The sequence below is a fragment of the Mus musculus genome, chromosome 12, assembly GCF_000001635.26.
Source record: "Mus musculus strain C57BL/6J chromosome 12, GRCm38.p6 C57BL/6J".
Lineage (NCBI taxonomy): Eukaryota > Metazoa > Chordata > Mammalia > Rodentia > Muridae > Mus > Mus musculus.
The window spans coordinates 91206958-91219495 of record NC_000078.6 but is presented as its reverse complement, the minus strand read 5'-3'; the positions used below and the strand labels follow the sequence as shown (position 1 = coordinate 91219495).

At 40.1% G+C, this 12538-nt stretch overlaps 1 protein-coding gene across 9 annotated transcripts in view; it reads left to right on the top strand.

The window, feature by feature from the left end:
• Cep128 (centrosomal protein 128) overlaps nucleotides 1-12538 on the top strand; it is a 385966-nt gene that overhangs the window by 164960 nt on the left and 208468 nt on the right. For all 9 annotated transcript variants that reach the window (XR_001780497.2, XM_017315228.2, XM_030246966.1 and 6 more), the window contains one exon: nucleotides 5739-5931. Coding sequence is in view for 8 of the 9 variants with exons in the window: in XM_017315228.2 (XP_017170717.1) it covers nucleotides 5739-5931 (193 nt within the window). In the remaining variant the exon portion in view is untranslated. The remainder of the gene's footprint in view (nucleotides 1-5738; nucleotides 5932-12538) is intronic.

Sequence of the window (12538 nt, the reverse complement as noted above, 5' to 3'; positions counted from 1 at the left end):
CCGAAGCCATGGGCGTGGAACAGAGTGCTGGACCTGATCACATTAAAACTGGTGCTTACAACACGGGAGGGAACGTGTTGCTTCACTTTTATGTTACACTTACACTGATGTTGTATTTCAAATACCAAATATTTCAAAATGGTAAAATAGTGAGGCAGCAGCCAGAATGAGTTGTGGGTCTTACTTAAGAAGCACAAGGTTTTTCTTCACCCCTCTTAGCTTATTCATGTTTCCCACCTGGTTCCTGTAGCTATTTCCTTTCTTCCCATCTGATGCAAACCAGTCAAATCAAGTCCTGCATTAGCTCCCAGTGATTTGGTCCCAGAATAGGCACTCTGCCTTTTGATTGGAAGTTGGAAAGCTGACTCCTGTTTTCATCTTTCACAGGCCCGTTGAATAGCTTGTGGCCTCCTGTGAACCCCAGACCTTGTATCAGCCCATGCTCCTTTACTTTCTAATGCATCTCCTCTCAGGTCTGGCCCTTTCCAATGCCATCCTGGACATATGAATCTCTCCTGTTTATAAAGTTATTTCATTTTATTTTCTGGTAACAGATACTAGACTTACACCATCAGGTTAATAAATCAACTTAATATTCTAACATTTAATATTTTTCTGTAATTTTGAATAATGCTGGATTTTAGGCTAATCCTTGGAGAAATACTATTTACTGTATTTCCATTGGCAGTAATTAAAGAATTTAAATAGTTCGGTTTCCAGAAAATTTAATTTTGAGATTTGATCATGAGAGTTATCTTTTTGTACCACTTCCCCAATTTCTAAGCTCATTGGCTAATCCACGATGCTACTGAGTGAAGTGATTTGTTAAGTGCCTACTCGTTGGAAAGAAAGAGTGTGTAGCTTCAAAGTGCCATGCCACAGCTAGTTAACACTGTTTAAAGGGTATAGTTACTCAACCTCTCACAGGAAGACTTTAGCCCATCTCTGTGTGTATGGATTTTGTAGTTCGAATTGGTAGTGTGTTATTTTTGAATGGTCATTATGTCTGTTAGGATGTGTCTTTTATTTTGAGGGCTTTGTGCATGAATAGTCTATCTGTATCACTCCTCTCAAGCTCCTCCTGTTCTTTGCCTCATTTGTGGTCTCTGTTTTGATTATTATCATTACATCTGTGTGTATTTGAGTGCATGTGTGCACACATACATATGTGCATGTATAGCCTACTGATTCCATTTAATGTTACTCATAGTCATTTAATGCAGTGTCTATGGTTAACCACTTGAGATTCAACATTGTTTTGTGGGAGCTCATTGCTGGAGGGAACTAATTCTCTCAGCAGCCATTGGCTACTTGTATCTCTTCATCTAGGTCCAAGACCATGTGGAATTTTTGCTGTTCACATTGGCATTTCAACTGGAGGTTTCAATATTCTGGTCTTGTTCAGGAAACCTTACCGTTGAAATTTGATTTCCCTTGTCATCTCTTGGGGACATCTAGCTACTACTTGTCTGGCCTATGTAAAAATTACATTGCAGATTTATCCATTGAGGTTGGGTTCCCCCACAGTTCTGTATTCTTTTCAGTTTGATTCGTAGTGGATCTCTGTAATAATCTCCATTTGTTGTATATAAAGGAGCTTCTTTGATGAGGGATGAAAGCTACATTTATCTGTGGCTATAAAGGTAAGTATTTAGAATAGAGTTAAAAGTTATATTGGGTTAAAATAATGTTAGAGGTAGGTTTTCTTCTCAGGTCTCTGACTTCTCAAGCCTTAGATGTTCACTAGATTTCCAGTCCCAGGCACAAATTCCCTCCTGTAGGGCAAGCCTGATGTACAGTGAGACAGTGGTTGGTTATCATCCCCAAGATAAAATTGCCAGTATTGTATCATTGGACATATTTGCCAGTCTAGTCATCTGTGGTTCGTAAGATTTTCAGCTGGGTAGGACTATCAATTGCTCCTCCCTTGGCAGCTTGCTTTATACATTATTATTATAATACCTTTAATACATCGAGAGCCTTTCTCAGAGTGGAGTCTTCCAGGCCAGTTGCAGATTGGTTCCTCCAAGTCACATGCTCAGCCTGTGTGGTATCTTGGGTAGTTGAGTCTTACCTTTAAGTTCTGCAAGCAACTCAAGGCGATGTTTTGGGAGACTGTTGTGTTTCTCCAAGCAACAGCCTGAGGGGAGGTTTTCCATGTGTGTTACTATTTTTTTTTTCTGTTGCATGGCACTTGTGTGGCACATCACACATCACACACACACACACACACACACACACATATCCACAGTATCATTTTAGATTTTAAACATCTCACTTTTCACTTAGTTGCCCTTGTGAGATCCTTTAGAGCCCATGATATCATGTTAGTGCCTGTGTGTTGCCATTGGCCCTTTCTACAGAAGACTTTAGGTAAAGATACAGCATCCTTGGAGAAAGTATTGAAGAAGATCTAAATCCCTTACAAAGATAAAAATTGTATGTGCTTAAACTACCAAGTAGACAGAAAGGCTTGGCTGCCTAGGCCACCTTTTCAGAAACTAGATCTAATGTTTCCTCTCTCTCCCCTACTGCATCCTGCCAGTAATGGTCTGATGCTCTGGGCAGCTTTCAGATGCCCTGCTTGAAGCAGTAACAAGACTTTGTGAAGTTAAAAACAAAAAGGTATTATGTATAGATCCAGATTGTGGTTTTAATATAGAACACTGCAGTGTGGGTATAAACAGTCTCTTAGTCTGTCCATTAGTAGATTAATGACTTAGTGTGAGTCCTTTCCAACTGATGTATATCAGAATTGGTAGTTATATTATGTCGAATAACTTTTATTGCATAGTACTTTAAGGGCGTTCTCAGTTTAAAGAGATGAGAAGAATAAGATTTGAGCCCTGATCTCCCTTTCTTGCTACCTCTTGTTAGTAGCAGCAATCAGTCTGCTGGGGCACTCTGCTTGCAGCCCTACTCTGGCTAGAAGGAGTAGCTACCGTTATTTTGGTCATGGAATCTTCTTTTTACATTCCAATGTTTTTGTAGTCTTTTTTTTTTTTTCCTTAACTGTCCTTGACATTGAAAATATCCATCTTGTATTTTGGCTTTTGGGCTCTCCCTCAGATATGTTTGATTTTACTTCCCGTCTTTGAAAGGTTGCTTTCCTGCTTTATTTTGAGGTATTATTTTTGTGTTCACTACATCTTAACCTATTTATTGTCTCTTAGTCCGTTACTGGAGAACCTTTCCTCTTTGGAGAACTCGAGCTGCCTCCATTGCTGTGCCGTAATCCGTGTCTTCATCCCAGGTCTTCGGAGCTCTTTATATTCTTCTATGCCCTTTCCTTTTCTTTCTGAGTCTCATTGGCTTGAGATCTTCATTGGCTTGAGATCTTTATTTTCCAGTCTGAGACTGACTTTTCATTCCTTAGGCTTTGTTGTATGGGTTATTCAGACTTGAGTAAGTTAGAAACTTACCTACCAGTATTGATTGGTCTATTGACATTACTATGAGTTTGGGTGAACTGTCAGGTCAGAAATGTGGAAGGTTTGGCTCATCTGTACTCTTGGTTTCTTGCAGCTATGTTACTGTTCCTTGACTTCCAGCCTCCACTGTGTGCTCATCTCTGACTGGAGAAAATTTTTTTCAGAATAGCAATCCCTCCCTTGTCTGCAGAATGAGGATAATGGTGTCAGCCTCGCTCTGTGTCCATCCTTAGTGCTGCAGTAGAAGTGCTCCTTTTTTTTTTTTTTTTTTTTTTTTTTTTTTTTTTTTTTTCTGGCTAGGAGTTGATCATGTTTCCTTGTTTCCTGTCTTGTGGAACTTTTTCCTATCTGTGTATTTGCAAGAATATTTTTAAATGGGATGTTAGAAAGTAAGGCAGGCTTTATTCATTTCCTTAGTCATAGTTGGATTCCACAGCACAGCTGACACTGAAGAACTTCTATATTTATTAAATATAACCACACAAGACAGGCCTACAAATTGCATAGAAAGCAATTGGAGTCTGATCTTATGCAAAGAGGTTCAATTTGAACTTTGTTTCTCTAGTCCCTGTGACATTCTATATATGGCCTTTTTGTTGTTGTTGTTGTTTAAATAATAGATTCCTCAGTCATTAAAGTGCTTTCTGTGCAAACAGAACCTTCATTGAGATCCCCGTACCCATGTAAAAGCTGGGCCTGGTGGGCTACATCTGTAATTCTATCATTGGACAGATCGAAACAGAAGGATCCTCTGAGCTTGCTGGCCAGCTAATCTCACTTAATCTGTGAGCTCCGGATTCACTGAGGGAACTTTTCTCAAAATGTAGAGAGCAGTACAGGAAAATGACTGGTATTGGCATCTAACACACACACACACACACACACACACACACACACACACACAGAGTCACACAGACACACACAGACACACCCCAGCTCACTTGACCTATGCCAAGCACATTTACTATGTTTATAGAGTTGTGCTGCCATCAGCACTATTCTGGAACACCTTTGCACCTGGAAGGAGAAGCAGACCCTCTCACCGTCTCTTCTCAGCCTACCTTCTCCCAGCTCCCACCCTGCGCAGCCATTTACCACTTGTTTCTACCCATTCGTTTATAGTGCATGGAAAATAATGGAATCATACAAACATGTTCTTTTGTGATTGCTTTCCTTTGTGTAGGAGAATGTTGCTTTTAAGGCTTGCCCACTTTGTGTCATGTTGTGTTTGCCTTGCTTCTGTTGCCATATCATACTTGATTGCTTGGATAGGCCTATTGTATCCATCTCTTTGTTGTTGGATGGTCTTTGGCATCTCTTTTGGGACTGTTGTAAACATGCTGCCTTGAGCATCCCTGCATGCTTTTCTCATGGGTTTCCTTTGTCTAGTCTAGTCAGTAGAATTGCTAGGTTAGATGGCAACGTTCTGGCTAACCCCTTGTGCAGCTGTGATAGTTTTCCAAAGCAGAAATGTCTATCACGTCCCTTTGCAGTCTCTCAGGGTTCGGACACTAGCAGTTGTCTCTTCCCTCCATGAGTCCGACTTGCCCTTCTATCTGATGTTTTACCTAGCTTGCTTCTGCTTATAGGAGCGAGCGTGTTAAAAGTCACCTGGGCTTGTTGGACAGTCTATCATGGGAATTCTCAGCACATTACAGAATCATTTTTTATCCAAGGCAGACAAATATATTTCTTTCACATTTCGCTTGAAGTGTCTGAGTATTGAAGGTGGGTGAGGTTAGAGTCTTTGAGAAATAGTTGCATGGGTTAAGTTACCTTCTTAATTCTGTGCAGCTATTGAAGTTCTGCTCCCTGCCTGTAACCTTTCAGTCTACCTGATTTTTCGGATGGAAGGCCTGCGTGTTTCTAGTCTTTGTGACAGTGAATGTATCCATTTACCACCCCCATCTCTAAATTCAAGTCGGTCTATTCTGAGGTGTTTTTGAAAATTTAAAGTGGTTGTTGTAAATTGCCTCATATATCAAGCTAAGAGACTAGCACCTGTGTCATGGTCACAAGTTTAACTAGCCAACACTCATGAAGTGTTTTTTTCTAAATATAATGGAGTGCACTGAATATTTTATGAGTCTTTGACGTTTGTAGCTTAATTCCTGAAATAACACTCAACTGCAATAAACTTTACAACAAAGTAAAGGTATAATTGTGCTTAACTTTCTCTTTATTTGTTGAGATTATTGTAATGTTACCTTTGTATGTGTGTTTGTGTGTCCGTCCCTTAGGCTGTTATGATCTGGACTTTTATTTTGCTTTTTAATAAGTAGATGTAAATGTCTTTTTAAATTTTAGACTAAACTGCAGTGGCTGTGTGAGGAACTGAAAGAGAGAGAGAGCAGAGAGAGGAGCATGCGGCAGCAGCTGGCGGCCTGCAGACAGGAGCTCCGGGAGCTGACGGAGCACAAGGAGTCTGAGCTCCTGTGTCTGTTCGAGCACATTGAGAGGCAGGAACAGCTTCTGGAGGAGTTCCACCAGGAGAAGAGAGGTGGGTCCGTCCTGGTCCCTCTCTTCTTCCTCTGCCTTCACGAGACGGTGGGGCTGGAGTAAACCGACTGGACTTCTTCACTTAGGACTTCTTCTATCTTCTTTTCTTTCCTTGCCTCTTGTCCTCTCCTCTTTCTTCATTGCTGGGACTATCAGAGATAACTATTGAGTCCTGAGAGACTACGTTGGGCCTCAGTGTCCCCTTTTGGACTTTTGAGATACACACACACACACACACACACACACACACATATATATATATATATATATATATATATATGAATTAGATGTTTGTACGTATTGACCTGGTAAGTCATTCTCTTCTCCTACGATAAAAAGATTGAAGTATTTGTTCAACAAATACTTGTTTTGTATAACAGAATCTCCCTGTGGTGGTAAGAGTACACCAATGTATAAAGCAGAGGAAACAGTCCTATTATACTCAGCTACGTTACACTGGCTGTGGTGGCAGAGAATGAACACAATAATTGGATGCATACATATTACACCAGGTGTAAGCTCACTCGTGTAAGCGACTGCCTAAGACAGACAGACTTTGGAAGAATGATGGCAGCATCAAATGTCACACCAATGACTTAGAAAAGTACAGTATAGTAGCTTTATCATAACAGGAAACAGGACATGCTGCCGAGAGCCTTTGGGGTCAGGTTCTGGTGTCCTTGAGCCACTGACTTATTCCCTTATTGCTCTTCTTTACTAGGATTCACAGGCAGCTTATTGTAGTGTCCTCTTAGGAAAACCTGAGACTTAACACAGGATGGTCCTTGTTCAGATATACATGGGAAGATTAAAGGAGAAAGCATGTCTTAGTAATGTCATTGTGGAGACCTGCACATGCAGACCGTGTTCCGAGAACTGTCGCTCTAGGCCAGCTGAGTATTGTTAGCTGTGGCTACCGGAGGTTTCAAAGAATGCGTTTCTGTTTTTTAGTGACAGTACAATAACACCTGGCTATGGGAGCTGGAGATCAAAGCCGTATGAATTTTCTGTACTTCATGTGATGCTCCCAAGTTAACACTAGAGTAATACTCAGCTTTAATGTCAGCAAACAGTATTTGTTCCTGTGATCATTATTTTTGTATTAGGATTCATGTGTATCTAAATATGAAAAAGTAAATATTTGTACACACAGCTTTAAAAGGAAAACCACTGCTAAGATATGAGGAAGGGGAGTATCGAGTAGCCTATGAGAAAGTAAGACTTGCAAGAGAGGACAGGTTTTCAGTTTGTTTGTAGTCAGTGTCTGTTAATCAAGCATCCTAGTGGCAGGTGCTAGAGGAAATAAACACCATCTCCTCTCTGTGTGTGTGTGTGTGTGTGTGTGTGTGTGTGTGCACGCGCACGCGCGCACGTGCAGCTCAATGACTGAGTTTTGTCTTAGCCATAGTGGCTGCAGTTGGGACAAGCAGTCCTTGGCCAGCTGACTCCCCTTTCTCTCTCAGTGAATATCTGCATGTACAGTTAAGAAGTCTATGGGGTGGAGAGTGCACCCACTGGTCAGTGGCTCCATGGAAACATGGAGGTTTCAGGAAGGAGGCGGTTTGTAAGTGTTCGTTTCCTGCCGTCTTTCCAGTGCCAAAAACACAGCATAGTAGGCGTGTCAAGTATTTTGAGTCAGAAGATGGACAAGTAAGTGAATGGTAGCATTATTAGAGCTGGTATAATATCAGTGTTTAGTAAAAGAAAAATCATAATTAAAAAAGAAGCATAATTGTTATATTTTAGACTTTGAAAGAGATGATATCTGGCTATTGACCCACATTTCTTTCCATTTTGAAATTTCCTTGAGCATTTGATAAATAGTACAGACATGGAGGATGCATGCCGATGATCAGGTCATTTGAATGGCATGGTTGTCATTTCTTTAGTGACACCCTGGAATAGGTGCAATGTCTGTCGTTCCTGGTATTTCAGTTCTCTGTTCCATTGTACAGAAGTTGTAGTCACGTGATTAATGCTTTCTTTGTGACAGTATTCTCTAAGAGATTCCTGACTTGTTAGGGCCACTATATTCTTAATAGTTGTAATTCTAGACTATACTGTTTTATGAGTCGAGTTGTCTTCCTGGTGTAACATGAAAAGTCTCAAAATACCTAAATGCTAGCTAGAAATGTAACAATTTTAAACTATAGATGTTTTAAATGATTTTAGTTCAGCTATATTTGCTGAAATTATAAGCATAGAAAAACTTCAGTGTAAATATAAATGACAGGAAGAAGTCATGGATATAAAAGTTAAAAGGTAAACTGGGAGTAAGGTCCAACTGGGTAGGATCCAAAGTAAAAGCAGGGAAATGATTCTTGGAATATCAAGGTTAAAGGAGCTATAAACGTTTTCCCATGATCCTTTTAGCTGTTCTTTTAGGCAGACTGACTTATGACAATAATGTGTACAGTGTTTTATTTATTTTGACCATTAACTTGTCAGAATTTGTGACTTGGACTAAATGATCTTGACTTTGTATCAGCTCAAAGAAAGAATTAATGTGTACACCTTCTGAAATAGGCAGTGGAAAATAGCAGAATCATCTCTTGTAGACAATGATAGAAGGAATGGTCACTGGATTTCCTCTCAGGACAACACACATGCACACACACACACACACACACACAAACACACACACAGACACAAACACACACACAGACACAAACACAGAAACACACACACAGACACACACAGGCACACACACACAGACACACACACACACACACACACACACACACAAACACAGACACACACCTCTTCCCCTTTTGGTTTCTGGAGTAGTGTCTCACTATGTAGCCATTTATAGCCTAGAACTCTGACCTGTAGACCAGCCTGGCTTCAAACCTCTGTCATTCTTAATGATGAGTCTAGAATGTAATTCACTAATTAGTTGGCATTTATGTATAGCTTGAGATGAGTTACACTATAGAGAGATAATCAATTTTTAAAGTTTCATTGTTTTAGAGCTGATATGTTGTTTAAAGCATTGCTTTACGAATCACTTGATTTACAGTTTCATGTCTACCCACCTTTGTATATAAATGGTGAGCTCAGGGTCTGGTGATTTTTTGTTTGTGTTTTTCAGATATTTCTTTCTCTCTCCCTTCTTTTCTGAGCTGAGTTCTATATGAGATTTTTCTGTGCTATTTATGAAATAGCTGAACAGAAGATAATTTCCTGGAATTCAGTTTTGGCACAGAGACTAAGGGATTAGTGAATTGTAGGCATTTTCTTTATTACATAGAGAAGCAGTGAAATCCCTTGAGTTTTATTTGTACATTAGCAATTGGCTGTCCAGCTTCATTCATCCATTTTTGTTATTAGCCAAATTATGTCAGTTTTTCCAAATTGTCTTAAAGAAAAATTTATTATATGACACTTATAGAAGAAGTACTATAAGTACTTTGCTTAGTCCAAAGATTAAGGAAAAAATATTTTTCTTATTTCATTATGGAGTATAATGTTTAAAGACTGAAATAACTTAAAAGATACCTTTAATATCAAATTCTCACTTGTTTCGATTCTAGTTCATTAACATGTATTACTCTTTTTTTCCTTTCCTTTTTGGATTACCAACTTGTTTAAACATTCATTAGTAACAGTGAAACATTATTTCAAATAATGAATAGAGAATATGTTTAAACTAATGATTAAACTCTAATAAAAGGAGTTTGACTATTCTTTGCTGTAGATAAAATTCTGATTAACATTCTTTATAAGACATGATTGCTTTAAGACATAGCTTAAGCTATGAAAATTTATTTGAAATTTATTTATCTGAAAATACAGGGTGGTGATTCTGTATATAAAAACTATTTTTCCTTTTAATTATGAAATTTCAGTTGGAAGATTCTCTTAAATTGTCAATTGACACTTGAGCGCATTTTCAATCTTCTTATAGTTATGACATGAAGGCTTCTTTGTTGTCCTTTGTTGTTTACTGAAGCCTTTAATGCAGCACTGTGGGCTGTGGCTTCTTTGTCGGTCGCATATCAGAGATTTCTGTATGTCAGATATTTACATTATGTAACTAGTCTCTCCTGCTTTTGGGTTCCTTTTTTTCCCACTCTTTATGCTCCCTGTTTTTATCTGCTAATAGTACATAGCGAAATCATCATCAGCAACAGCAGACACACACACACACACACACACACACACACACACACACACACACACATACACACACACACACACACACACACACACACAGAGAGAGAGAGAGAGAGAGAGAGAGAGAGAGAGAGGGTCCCTGAATCTAATTTTCTTCCTTTTGTTTCTTCTTTGAGCATGGCTGTTAGCAACCTCCCTACATGATCCACAGCAGCCCACTGTGCCCCTCTAGGGCCCTAGCACATATGTACTTTCTGAGAAGTTTCCAGACTTCCCAATATAATTATCTGTGAGTGGCAAAAGCATGCTGCTGCTAGAGCACGAGGCAAATCATAGTCAGCTGTTGCAGACGGTCAGAGTCAGCTCTGCATCCTTACCTTGGGATGAAAATGAAAGCACATTCTTATAATATTTGTGTTTTTTAAAGAAACCAAAATTCCAGGATTCTAAAATATCACTACAAGATTATAATTCATAACAGTAGCAAAATTATAGAATGAAGTAGCAACAAAATGACGTTATGGTTGTGGTCACTACCACATGAGGAAGAGTATCAAAGGTCTGCAGCATTAGGATGGTTGAGAGCCTCTCTCTTAATGGATTATGATGTCCAGTCATGTCGGGAGCGGCAATCTGCCTTGTTCAACTGTTGATTCCAATGCTAATTGGCTCCAGAAACATCCTCACAGAGACGCACAGTGCACAAAATAATACCTCATTGCTTGGAAGTCAAGGATGGCAGGTCTCCTGGCACTGGAATTCCAGCATGTTATGAGTCACCCTTTGCTGATGCCTCCACTTGAACTCTAGTTCTGCAGAAGAGCAGGAGGCACTGTTAACTATTGAGCCATCACCCCAGTCACTGGCTTAGCAATTTTGACTCTGCTTTCAGAATCTACAATAGCCAACAATAGAGAGAATCTTTTCTTTTTGCTTTGGTGGAGTATAGTTTCTTTTTTCTTTTTTTAAGTTCAGTTTTTATTGCTTTTTTCTGAGCTTCTCGTCATCCCCCCTAATCTCACTCATCTCGCCCTCCAGTAACCAAGGGTGCCTTTCACCCTTGCAACCTCCCAATGTGTAGTGTGACACAGTGTGTCCCAAAGTATACTCCTCTGTCCACATTTCTTTGAAATGTACATTGCAATGAGTCATTGGTCTGGTAGGATACCTCTGGCTTCTCCTATACTATCAATAATGGGACCTCACTGGGACTTGTCTTGGATATCCTGCTGTTACAAAGTGACATGGAGATCCTGTAGCTTTTGGATCTGTAGGACTGGACCCTTCATGTACTCAAGCAGCTCATCAATGGGACAGATGCTGGGGTGAGCCAAGTTAAAGCCCTGTGTACTGGCTGGTTTTGTGTCAACTTGACACAGCTGGAGTTATCACAGAGAAAGGAGCTTCAGTTGGGGAAATGCCTCCATGAGATCTAACTGTAAGGCATTTTCTCAATTAGTGATCAAGGGGGAAAGGCCCCTTGTGGGTGGGACCATCTCTGGGCTGGTAGTCTTGGTTCTATAAGAGAGCAGGCTGAGCAAGCCAGGGGAAGCAAGCCAGTAAAGAATATCCCTTCATAGCCTCTGCATCAGCTCCTGCTCCCTGACCTGCTTGAGTTCCAATCCTGACTTCTTTCAGTGATGAACAGCAATGTGGAAATGTAAGCTGAATAAACCCTTTCCTCCCCAATTTGCTTCTTGGTCATGATGTTTGTGCAGGAATAGAAACCCTGACTAAGACACCCTGCATCTGGGCTTGTGAGGTATCCTAACTCTGGTCAGCCTACCAGCTCTCCCGCATCCACACCATGTGGGGAAGTTCTACCCTGCCCCAACTGGCCCATCCAATGCTGCAGCCAGCGAAAGGCAGAGCCAGCTAGCGCTCCAGGTCTCATGCTCCCCGGATAATGTTGATCTAGAACTAAGAATGTTTATTCTACTTTTAGGTATTAAGTGATTTATATTCATGTCATGCTTTGGGAAATGTTTCTCCCCATAGCTCTGTGCAAGTGATACAAAGTCGATGGTCAGCATTCGCTCTAATTTTTCTTGAGACAGCTACTGTGGGGTGAAGACAACCAACACTCATAGAGAGCTTGAGAGCATACACATTTTTATATAAATTGTCTCACTTAATCCTGCAAACAGCTGGGAGCTTCTTCATCTAACTTATGGTTGAAGTAGCCGAGACTCAAAGACAAGTGTGGGCAGTTAATCTCCACGACCCGACATAGTTACAGTAGTAGAGATCTGTGTGAAACCCAAGCTTGTGTTCATACGTCTATATAGCAAAGCAAACTGAACCAGCCACGTGCTGATTACTTTAGGAGCTTTTGAATTAGAATTTCCTGCCTCTCAGACAGACCTGGTCCATGGAGATATAAAGAGAGCAACACTTTCTTCAACATCTTATAATACCTGCCAAAAACTGCAGACTTTTTGGCTGTCATTAAAACCAGTAGAGATGCTTGTCCAGAGAACATAATTATTTTT